We start from the raw sequence: 12456 nt of genomic DNA on the forward strand, positions 1-12456 counted from the left end.
TGAAATCCTCACTGTCTCCTTGCTGGTCACCAGCAATTGCTGTGACTCACTCTCCTGGTGCTTCTGTGGGCCATCTGGGCACCTTGGGGAAGTCCCAGGGATCCCCATCAACACTCCTTTCTCCCTGTATGTTCTATTCCACTGCCTTCCCAGGGCGGGCCTGGAGGGAAGAACAGTGGCCAGGTGTCATCAGGGTCCTGCAGGGCTGATGGGAGTGGTTTCTGTGGGTACTGTGGCTCTCCTGTGTGGGTTTCCCGCCCTGGGCTCTGTGTGTGGGCCTTGATGGGCACTGGGCTGTTCTTCTACCTCGTGGCACCTGGCCCTGTAGAGATGACAATTTCTGAAACAAGAGCATTTCCTCTGAATTCCAAGGAACTTTGCTCAAGGGCCAACTTTGCCTTATGCAGGCTGGAGCCTGAATGCTCGCTCTGCTACCAGCTGTGTGACCTTGTGAAAAGTCCTTAACTTCTCTGGGCCTTACTTTCTCATCGGGATAATATTACAAAAGGCCGCTTGAGAAATGGGATGCTTTCAGAGATAACATAGAATGAAAGCACTGGGCACCGTAAAATTCAACTGCTATTAGTTCCTTTCTCCCTTATTGAAGAAGGAAGGCAGATGAAAGCAGCTTTCAGGAATGGCAGCTTGGAGAAGAGGAGAGGGAGTGGGGGTCTAGAAGAGGAGAGGCAGTAGGGGCTATGATAATCCTCTGACATTGGCTGAGAGCCAGCAGTAAGAAAGAGAAACAAGCTGTCCTTCATGTACCCGCTGGCTTCTTCCTTGCACCCTCGGGTGCCGAGCTGAGCTGCAGACACCCAGACCTGACAGCCCTTCCTCCAGAGCTGGCGGTCTAGGTGGGGAGTGACATTTGGCTTATTTCTGATTTTGAAACACAGAAACCAGGAGGGTTGAGTTAAACCAGGTTTACCAATGTGAGTGGCTTATTGGCTATAGGTGCCCCAGCCAGGTATGGAAGTCCAGAGCTGGAGGGTGTGTGAGCTCCCCGAATGCAGGGCCGGCCCTGGCAGGCGAGCACACAGCTAATGGTAATGGATGGCATAGGAATATGGAGCCAAGGTTTCTGGCAAGAAAACAATGAAAAATGCACTATCTCCGAATTTTTCTCTGGGACTCAGTTGAATTTTAGTGGTCATGACCAGAAATGAAATTCAACCGGTTGACTGATATTTTTAGAAATGCCTCAGGCTTTATCATCTCAACTCTGGGGAGTGAGTATCCCAGAAATCTTGGGAGTGTGGGTCACAGCACCTGAACGTTAGTCCTTTACACCTGTAACATCAGAATCATGGATTCCTGGGTTCCCCTTGCAGAGATTCTAGTTGGGTTGGAGCCTGGGAATCTGTATAAAAATACCTCCCCAGATTTGGAACTACTACCATAGACAATTAAGCAAAGAATGAGGTAAGGCATTCTTTTCTCCAAAATGTAATTTTCTGGGGACCTGCTAGAGATGTGTCACCTTTCTAGGCCTCTTCTCTGGTGGGAGCTCAGATCCTCCTGAGAAGGGCATGAACGAGAGAGACTCTGACCTTTCCCTCTGTCCTTTGCTCTAAAAACACAGCCCCGTTTAACCCGACAGAGGGTGACTTTCTTCTCTGGAGTGCTCCGGGTCACGCTTGGGGACACATGAAGGATACGCCCTCTCTGTCAGGCCCCCATCGCACGTTGAACCTGGCTTATGAACACAGCCCTTCGGGACACTACTAGGAACAAAGTGTTCCGGATGCTGCAGAAGCTCAGCTGCCACCTGGAAAACCTGTTTGGCCACTTTAGGTCCAGATGACGGGAGCCAGCCCGGCTCAGGAGAACAGAGCTGGCCCAGTAACACCTCGCTTCCTCCCTGCTGCAGAGACCTGGGAGGGCCCTGCCCAGCACAGCACACTGGAGTGGCCCTGCGGCAGCATCTGGGCTGCTGTACCCATGGTGCCTCCCAGCCCGAGGGGCTCCCAGCAGCTCTGGAGACTCCTGCTGTCCCGTCACCTGGCCCCTCACCATCACCATCCTCATCTCTCCTGGATGGGTATGTCCGCACCATTCCTAGCCTCATTTATATATTTATTTTTGAGACAGGGTCTTGCTCTGTCACCCAGGCTGGAGTGCAGTGGCACCATCTCGGCTTACTGCAACTTCCGCCTCCAGGGGCTCAAGTGATACTTCCACCTCAGCCTCCTGAGTAGCTGGGACCACAGGTGCACACCACCATGACCAGCTAATTGCATTTTTGGTAGAGATGGGATTTCTCCATGTTGCCCATGGCTGGTCTCGAACATCTGAGCTCAAGTGATCTGCCTCCCTTAGCCTCCCAAAGTGCTGGGATTACAGGCGTGCACCACCGCACCTGGCCTCATTTAAAGATTGAGAAAACCAGATCCCAAGAAATTTGCTCACTATTGAGGATAGCTGTCAGCAGACACCAGATTTGGGCATCGAGTTAGCAAGCTCTGGCCATGTGCTTGAGTACTAGCCCAAAAAACATCCCCAGAGTCATTTGTAGAATGAGTTCTTCTTACTTACCCTTATTAAAAGACTTAAATGTGCATCAATAGTTCCCACAAAAGCCTAGTGTTACTGTTTTAAATACTGAGTTCGTGAGCCAGTCAAAGATTGGGGCTTTCGCTGGTTCATTAGCTTATTTCATGTTTGGAAGGACACCCACGTTTATGTCCAGAATGTGATATTCTGTCTATGTGCTGATCTTAGTTTGGAGGTGGTTTGAATAAAGCCAGAAATGCCAGCATATTTAGTTATGAATCCTGGTTTGCAAAGGTGCTGACTTTGGTTGTCCACAAGATCATTGGCCCCATAGCTTTACCTAACCGTCCTACACAACTGTGGTCTTCTCTGTGGGACTTAGAGGAATATCTGAAGAGAGGAGCAAGAGTGGGTTGGTTGATTACTGACAGGGCAGGGGCACAGTATCCCATTTGCATACTCATATTCTGGAAGTCAAGGGGCCTCTAGAACAAAGATGTTCAGTGCTAAGCAAAGTGGGCGAGAAATGAGGAAAAAAGGTGCAATGTGCAGGGAGCAGGTTTGGGGCCACTGGCGGGGGAGGAGGCTTCCTGCGTCAGAACCCGGTCATCCAAGTGCAACTCTTTAGAATCCAAAACACGTGGACGCAGGGTTGATGGGTAATTTACAGGTTTGGGCCAACATTGAGGGACTCTCCAGTGTTTTTGAGCTGGCCTGGGGCCCACGCTGCTGGCTGTGGGAGGCTGGCATGTCAGAGGCAGAGCTAACCAGTTGCCTGCTTGGACCCCCAGGCACTCAGAACAGGGCTGACCTTTTTTTGTGCATGGCCTGGGTTTTGTGCTTCTGCACAGGTTTGGCCACACAGTCCAGGGGCTGACAAAGGGGACCCGGAGGAGCCACCAAAGACTCTATGCCTGTGCTGAGGATGAGTTTAGGAATCATGGCTGGGCATGGACGGTGGCAAAGGGCTGGCCCCCACTTACCCTCACTGCAGGGCTGGGTTCTGTTGCCTGCGTCAGTGCTCACCATGGGAGTGGGTCTCAAAGGGGCATGCTGGAAATTTGTGGGGGCATTTTTTGGTGGAAACAGTGACCATAGGGACTACTGGCTTTGTGGTCCAGGGCTGAGGACGCTCAAGGTTCTGCAAAGCAGAGAAAGCCCCACACAGACAGACGGCACTGTGGCTAGTGTCACTCCCTCGGCTTCTCATCTGGGTGGCAGATCTGTGTTTGGGGATCTGGTCTGGTCCCATGCCTGTGTTCTGTCAATACCACCCACTTCTCTCATGGCTGTGATAGACACTGGATTTCCCAACACTGCAGCTATGGCATAGACTAAGGGAGGATCCAGACTTTGCTTTGTTCCAAGCTTTGCCAAGCTTTGTTCCTAATTTCAGAAAACAGCCCTAGTGAACGCTGGAATTACCAAAGCAAGGTCCACTGTCTGGCGGAATCCTGAGAAATTTTACCTTAATTTTACCTGAATGCACGCATCTGAGGACTTGATTTGTCATCTAGGGTAGTTGTGCCTAAACATTTACTATCAGAATAGATGTTATTGTGTATTATATCTATGTCAGTTTTTTTTGTATTACCATTAAAGCATTACATATATGATCTATCTATTTATCTATCGTCTATCTGTTATACCATCTATCTATCATCTATCTAATCTATCTATATTATCTTTATTTCTCTATCATCTATCTATCCATCTGTAACATCATCTATCTATCACTTATAGGCACATTATATTATCCAAAAGTTTCATTTCAGGACAGTACAGTGAATGTTAAAATTATTCATGATCAAAGGGGCTGTTTGATTCTAGCATTCATATACAAGTTGCTGATGGAATGGCCCTAGAGCCCAGCCTCCCTCCACAGAGCCCCTGCCTTTGGGAAGATGGTCTGACTGAGGCTCGCCATGCCCTTGCTGCTCTGCTCTGCAGGGGTTGGGCCGGATCCCCCAGAGCAGCGAGCCCTGGCTGTGTCTCTCCCCCTGTCAAACTTGCCTGGCAGTTTGTTGCTGAGTCTGTCCTGGCTGAGGCACCTGCTCCCTTCAGAGCATCACACCCAGCCAGTTCCCGGAGGTGGCTGAGTGTTTGCTTTTAGGACATTCAGTAGTACTGGGAAATGTATGTTGACACAGGAGATAAGAAGGTCAGATGGGAAGAGAGGAAGGAGGGCTGCCACTGCCCAGCAGGCAGCCAGGAGGCCTGTGGATCCCAAGATTGGGGTCGATTCCTCGGGTTCATCTCAATATTGTGGGAGGAAAACATAAAGGAGCCCAGAGCCACTTGTTGAGGGCTCTGGAAACTGTCCATATGAAATAGGCACCAACACTCATCTGTGAACTCTTTGAATATGACAAGGGTAAATTCCCAATTTACCTTTTCCAGGTATAGAACGCTTAAATGCATTTTCCTGAAGCCCTTCTGCCTCCATCTACTAGGATGCCCTCCCACCTTCTCACAGAGGCCGCATGGCTGTCACCTTTCCATGTGGCAGCTGAGTTGGGTGTGGGGATCCCCGTTTGAGAGGCAAAGCTTTTGATGTGCACCAGGGAGCGGACTGATCTAAAGTAGTCGTTTGACTTTGGCAACTGCTTCAGTTTCCTCATGGCAGGTGTGCAATGGGTCATGTTTCTTTGTTGATTCTGAATTTAGCTTTGAGAAGAATTCTAGAAGAGGGGATCCAAAGCTATCTGGAATAAATCCTGGAAAGAAGTGGACAGCTCTCCCCAGACAACGTGATTTTGGTTGTGCAAGTTCTGGTGGTTTTGTGGGGAGACACCAGGCTTAGGGTCACACCATGTGCACATTCTGTATTATTCTGAGTTGGAAACCATGAGTGCATGCTGCAGCTGGTTGCTATGGAGTCCCGTGGACTGTTGTACTGAGAAAAACTCGGATAGGGAGGGTGCATGTGTGCACGTGTGCCTAAATGCAGTGTGTATGTGTGCCCACATGTGTATGTGTGTTGTGAGCATGTGCGTACAACTGTGTGTTTGTGTTGCATGGGTGCACATGCCTGTGCATGTGCCTGGGGAGGGTCATCAGAGGGGTAGGAAGAGGACAGACAGGCCCCTGGAAGCCCTTTGCAGCAGGCAGTGAGCAGGCAGGATTCACAGGACCTAGCCTGCCTCTGAGAGGCATTTGGAGGCCTCCCTCTGGGTCTTCTAGGAGCTTCGGTAAGCTGTGGACACATCTATTCCAGTTCGAGAGAGATGGGAGCAGATGAGACTTGATGTGTTCCTGTGTGTGTTTGCAACTCCTTGCATCATCCAGTGACAAGCAGACCCCAGCAATGGTGGCTGAGCAGTGGGGCCTCACGGAGACCCCAGCCTTCCTTGAGGATGGTGTTGTGCCCACTTTCTGTGCCCATGGACCTTCACCTGCACCCCTTTGGAGCCAAACGACATTTGGGCCTGGGAATTTTTTGGATTATAGTGTGGATACCACATACCCTACACCACCCCTTGAGGTGTGAGGAGCACCCTGTAAGCAAATGGGTTAGTGTTTCGTAGCGAAACCAAATCAGGTAAATAAAGACTCACGAGCATTCAGGTCAAGCTTGGCCTCCAAATGAGTTATGGAACAATAGTCAGTTCTCAAAGTTTATTGGGTTTTGAGTGACTGCTTAGCAATTGCTGACCTGCAAAAGTCAACAAACTCAGTTGACTGAACAAACCCAGTTGACTGAACAAACCCAGTTGACTGAGCAAACCCAGTTGACCCAAAAGTCAGGCCCCTTCTTGGCCATAGGGCTTGGCTCTGCTTGCAGATAGGCCCTATGCCATCAAGCAGGGGCTCGGTAGGGGACCTAAAGGCCAGCACCAGAGGTGGATGCTACTGGAAAGAGACCTGGGGTGGGAGCGATCTGAGGATGAGCTGCTTGGCCCAGGTCCAGCCTCTGCTGAGGTGAATCATCCCTTGGATAGTCTGCAGCCCCCAGGAAGGTTGGGTGGGGGCAACAGCCAGGATGGCCAAGGGATTGATCAGAGACAAGTGGCTCCGGGCCGGGCGCAGTGGCTCACGCATGTAATCCCAGCACTTTGGGAGGCCGAGGTGGGCGGATCACAAGGTCAGGAGTTTGAGACCAGCCTGGCCAACATGGTGAAACCCCCGTCTCTACTAAAAAAACACAAAAATTAGCCAGGCATGGTGACATGCGCCTGTAATCCCAGGTACTCAGAAGGCTGAGGCAGGAGAATTGCTTGAACCTGGGAGGAGGAGGTTGCAGTGAGTGAAGATCATGCCATTGCACTCCAGCCTGGGTGACAGAGCAAGACTCTGTCTCAAAAAAAAAAAAAAAAAAAGGTGGCCCTGGTGTGGGCACCAAGTACGTAAGAGTTCATCTGGTTGGCCCAGTAAGTGCTCTGGGGTAAGAGAGGGGTGGCTCCTTTGTCCCTTGTCACGCTGCCCTTTGCCCCAGTGGACCCAGCAGAGGCTGGACCTGGGCCAAGCAGCCCATGCTCAGGGTCAGGGGCAAAGGGGGAAGGCAAGAAGGGGAGCTTCCCTCTGTAGCACCCTGGCAGGTAAGGAGGCCACAGACGTGAGGGTTCTGTGAGTCCCGTCACTATGAACACTGGCGCCAGCTGTCCTGCATCCTGAGTGTGTGGGGCTATGGGGATCCATCGTCCCACCTACAGTCCTGAGGGGAGCCTCCAGGTTTAGGGCTGCTCAAGGCCCTCCTAAATCTCAGATTGGGTTTCCTATCTACCCGGAAGAAAGAGCGCTAGATTTAACTTTAAATCAAATTAAACAGGAATAACAAAATGTGATGTGTTTGGCCTAAGATTTATACTCCTTATGTCCACCACCTTAGCCCTTCTGGAGAGACAGAGGCACCTAGGGTCAGACATGTGGAGGGTAGATGGTCACAGGCAGGAGCCCCTGGCCAGAGTAGCCTCTAGAGATGCTCCTCATCACCCCTTCTGGGATTTGTTTTTTCCTAGTTGGAGATTAAAAAAAAAAAACAAACTCGAAAAATAATTCTGAAATGAACTATACACACAAAAGAGTATCTGTAACTTACATATACATAGAAAATAGCAATAATAAACGAAGACACACCCAGTTTAGCAGTTTGAACGTTACCCAGACCTCTGAATGGTCCCATAACATTCTTCTTTTTTTTCCCACTTTCATTGCAATAACCACTGGCCCGGATTATGTGTTAATCATTACCTTGTCTTGTTTAAAGTTTTACTGTAAATGTGTGAGTTGTCAAGCAATAGATAGCTAAATTTTATCTGTTTTTGAACATTTGTAAATAAAGTTATACAGTATAAATTTGGTGACTTGCTTTTTTTCTGCTCACGAGATGCATGCATGATGAGGCATATACCTGTTGGTCAATCATTTCACAGTGCTCCCTTGTAGGAATTATTCGCCTGGTTTCGGGCTTTTGCTACTGCATACAATGCCCATCTGAATATTCCCTTAAGGGCACAGGTCCCTAAGCGTGATGGCTGTGATTCAAATTCTGCCTCCCAGCACCTGCCTGTGTGGCCTTCTAGGGTCCAGGGTCATCCTTTTTAAAATGAAGATAATAATACTACATGAACCAGCAGGCTCTAAGGAGGACTAAGAGAGTGAATTCAGGTAAAGCATTTAACATGGTACCTCACACAGGATCAGTTTAAAGGTTAGATATAATGATAGTAATGGTGGTAGTCATGATAGTGGTGATGGTGGTGGTGGTGATGATGGTGGAGACGGTGGTGGTGGTTGTGGTGGAGATGGTGGTAATGATGGTGATGATGGTGGTAATGATGGTGATGGTGGTGGTGATGGAGATGGTTGTGATGATGATGATGATGATGGTGGTGATGCTGGTGGTGGTGATGGTGGTGGTGATGGAGATGGTAGTGATGATGGTGATGGTGGTGATGCTGGTGGTGGTGGTGGTGATGGAGATGGTGGTGATGATGGTGATGGTGGTGATGATGGTGGTGGTGGTGGTGGTGATGGAGATGGTGGTGATGATGGTGATGGTGGTGATGGTGGTGGTGGTGGTGATGGAGATGGTGGTGATGATGGTGGTGGTGGTGGTGATGGAGATGGTGATGATGGTGGTGGTGGTGATGATGGTGGTGGTGGTGGTGATGGAGATGGTGGTGATGGTGGTGATGGTGGTGGTGGTGGTGATGGAGATGGTGGTGATGATGGTGGTGGTGGTGGTGATGGAGATGGTGGTGTTGATGGTGATGGTGGTGATGATGGTGGTGGTGGTGGTGGTGATGGAGATGGTGATGATGGAGATGGTGGTGATGATGGTGGTGGTGGTGGTGGTGATGGAGGTGGTGGTGATGATGGTGATGGTGGTGATGATGGTGGTGGTGGTGGTGGTGATGGAGATGGTGGTGATGATGGTGGTGGTGGTGGTGATGGAGATGGTGATGATGGTGATGGTGGTGATGATGATGATGATGGTGGTGGTGATGGAGATGGTGGTGATGATGGTGATGGTGGTGGTGATGGTGGTGATGATGGTGGTGGTGGTGGTGATGGAGATGGTGATGATGGTGATGGTGGTGATGATGGTGGTGGTGGTGGTGATGGTGGTGATGATGGTGGTGGTGGTGGTGATGGAGATGGTGATGATGGTGATGGTGGTGATGGTGGTGGTGGTGGTGATGGAGATGGTGGTGATGATGGTGGTGGTGGTGGTGATGGAGATGGTGGTGTTGATGGTGATGGTGGTGATGATGGTGGTGGTGGTGGTGGTGATGGAGATGGTGATGATGGAGATGGTGGTGATGATGGTGGTGGTGGTGGTGGTGATGGAGATGGTGATGATGGTGATGGTGGTGATGATGATGGTGGTGGTGGTGGTGATGGAGATGGTGGTGATGATGGTGATGGTGGTGGTGGTGAAGATGGTGATGGTGGTGATGATGGTGGTGGTGGTGGTGATGGAGATGGTGGTGATGATGGTGATGGTGGTGGTGATGGTGGTTATGGTGATGATGGTGGTGGTGATGGAGATGGTGGTGGTGATGGTGGTGGTGGTGGTGATGTTGATGACAACTCCTTGGGTACTTATTTGGAAACAGAGTCTTTGCAGACACGGTCAAGTTAAAATGAGATCATGAGGGTGCACCCTAATCCTAAATGACTGGCTCAGGTGTCCTTATAAAAAAGACAATTTTGAGACACAGGCACACAGGAAGAATTTCATTCAAACAGGCAGGCAGAGATCTACAAGCTAAGGAATACTAATGATGGCCAGCAAACCACCAGACGCTTAGAAAGAGGCCTGGGTCTCAGCCTCAGAAACCAGCCCTGCCGATGCCTTGATCTCAGACTTCTGGCTTCTGGAATAAACTTCCCCTGTATAAGCCACTCGGTCTGTGAAAGTTTGTTATGGCAGCCCTAGCAAATGGACACAAAAAGCACAGAAAGAGAATTCCTCTCAAATGGAAATGTTCCTACCATTGTCAAGAGATTGATTTTTTAAAATATCATTTTATGTGGGCCTGGGTGCGGTGGCTCACACCTGTAACACCAGAACTTAAGGAAGCCAAGGCAGGCAGATCACAAGGTCAGGAGATCGAGATCATCCTGGCCAACATGGTGAAACCCCATCTCTACTAAAATACAAAAAAATTAGCCGGGTGTGGTGGTGCGCACCTGTAGTCCCAGCTACTTGGGAAGCTGAGGCAGGGGAATTGCCTGAACTCGCGAGGTGGAGCTTGCAGTGAGCCGAGATGGCACCACTGCACTCCAGCCTGGTGACAGAGCAAGACTCTGTCTCAAAAAAATATATATTTTATGTGCTATTACATTTTTCTTAAAAGATTTATACTACTTTGACACTCAGTGTTACAAAAGGGAAATCCAGAAGAAAACACTTTAGGTAGAATTTGATGATGGCCAGCGTGGGCAGAGTCCATATAATTCTGTCTGCGGCACGCAGTGGCTCTTGAAGACGCCATAATACAGATGCTGCACAAAGGCCACTACTTCCTGTTGCTTTACTGTAGGAATTAAGACATTGAAGGAACTGCTGCTGCCAGCAAGAAAGGCTGTTGCAAGAAAGAAAGGCTGCTGCAAGAAATGCAAGAAAGGCTGCTGCCAGCATTGCATTTCTGTCAAGAAGCTGCCCCGCAAAATTTATGGATGTATCGCTGTATGTACCTAATAGCAAGCTCTACTGGATGAATGGCTTATAAAGATCTCCCCTGAATAAAATTGTGGTTTTTAACTTTAGTCTAGAAGAACAATGTCAATTCTCTGTGCATCCTTTATGGGAGCCTCAGCATGTGTTCAGCACTGGTATTTATTCTATATGACTGCTTGTTAAGCAACAGGCTGAATTAAAATGGGAAAGCTCACCGAGGAGTTTTCTTGAAATACTGCTTTTCTAGCAAGGAGAACATAGAAGATGGTGAGGCAGCCGCAGCTGGAGTGCTGACTGCCCAGAAGCAGAGGGGCAAAATGCACTCCAGTGTGGATTTTGGTCATTGAGGCCTTGTTGAGAGCATGCCCCAGGCTGGGTTCACTTTCGCCTGAAGGGGCTGCCCCAGAATGAAAACTCAACTGTGCAAAACAAAACACTCAAATTTTAAAAAGCACAAGATTCTGCTGGGATCATCTGGCAGCAGGGGCAGCAGGAAAGACGTAATAGAGATTTCAAAGCAGGCTGAGGAGGAGAACAGGGCATTCCAGCCTCTGTGGTTCAGCAATCTCACCACTCCGCAACCGACGGTGGCTTTCCAGGTATGCAGATTTGAAGGGTGCCCTTCCATGGAGGGTGATCGAGGTCTGCTAATGCCATTGCTCTGTGGGTGTCATAGTGAGTGCAAGTGCCTTGGCCAGTGTGCACATCCCAAGTGTGATTAACTGAATGTTCCTGTCCCCAGTATGTACATACTCCTGGTTCCTCCAGTGTGAACAGCCCCACAGTGTGCACATTCCCTTAGTGTGCACATGCCTCCAGTGTAAACATCCCTCCAGTGTGCGCATCCCCATAGTGAGCACATTCCCCCCGGTGTATACATCCCCCCACTGTGAACATCCCCCCAGTGTACACATTCCCCCAGTGTACACATCCCCCCGGTGCGCACATCCCCCCAGTGTGTACATCCCCGCAGTGTACACATTCCCCCAGTGTGTACACATCCCCCCAGTGCACACATCCCCCCAGTGTACACATCCCCCCAGTGTGCACATCCCCCAAGTGTGTACATCCCCCCAGTATACACGTCCCCCCAGTGTACACATCCCCCCAGTGTGCACATCCCCCCAGTGTACACATCCGCCCAGTGTGTACACATCCCCCCAGTGCACACATCCCCCCAGTGTACACATCCCCCCAGTGTGCACATCCCCCCAGTGTGTACACATCCCCCCAGTGCACACATCCCCCCAGTGTGCACATCCCCCCAGTGCAGACATCCCCCCAGTGTGCACATCCCCCCAGTGTACACATCCCCCCAGTGTGTACATCCGATCCCCAGTGTGCACATCCCCCCAGTGCAGACATCCCCCCAGTGTGCACATCCCCCCAGTGTGAACATCCCCCCAGTGTGCACATCCCCCCAGTGTGAACATCCCCCCAGTGTGCACATCCCCCCAGTGTGAACATCCCCCCAGTGTGCACATCCCCCCAGTGTGAACATCCCCCCAGTGTGCACATCCCCCCAGTGTGAACATCCCCCAGTGTACACATCCCCCCAGTGTGCACATCCCCCCAGTGTACACATCCCCCCAGTGTGCACATCCCCCCAGTGTACACATCCCCCCAGTATACACATCCCCCCAGTGTACACATTCCCCCAGTGTGAACATCCCCCCAGTGTACACATCCCCCCAGTGTGCACATCCCCCCAGTGTGTACATCCCCCCAGTGTACACATCCCCCCAGTGTGCACATCCCCCCAGTGTACACATCCCCCCAGTGTACACATCCCCCAGTGTACACATCCCCCCAGTGCACACATCCCCCCAGTGTGC

The 12456-nt window shown here is 50.4% G+C and overlaps 1 protein-coding gene across 1 annotated transcript; it reads right to left on the bottom strand.

Annotated features, from left to right (window-relative positions):
- Positions 1–1588: 1588 nt before the first annotated feature.
- On the bottom strand, positions 1589–10587 carry LOC109028260 (putative uncharacterized protein UNQ6494/PRO21346). Its single transcript, XM_019033238.3, has 2 exons — positions 10475–10587; positions 1589–2033 (listed from the first exon to the last, which is right to left on the bottom strand). The coding sequence occupies exons 1-2, from the start codon at positions 10585–10587 to the stop codon at positions 1589–1591; spliced, it is 558 nt and encodes a 185-aa protein (XP_018888783.3).
- Positions 10588–12456: the final 1869 nt, after the last annotated feature.

The sequence above is a fragment of the Gorilla gorilla genome, chromosome 13 (genome assembly GCF_029281585.2).
Source record: "Gorilla gorilla gorilla isolate KB3781 chromosome 13, NHGRI_mGorGor1-v2.1_pri, whole genome shotgun sequence".
Classification (NCBI taxonomy): Eukaryota; Metazoa; Chordata; class Mammalia; order Primates; family Hominidae; genus Gorilla; species Gorilla gorilla.

Coding starts and splice junctions, on each gene's coding strand:
- LOC109028260 (XM_019033238.3), bottom strand. CDS start 10,587: ATGCAATGCTGGCAGCAGCCTTTCTTGCATTTCTTGCAGCAGCCTTTC. Junction 2,034..10,474: donor GTCTTAATTCCTACAGTAAA/GCAACAGGAAGT, acceptor ATACCCATCCAG/GAGAGATGAGGATGGTGATG.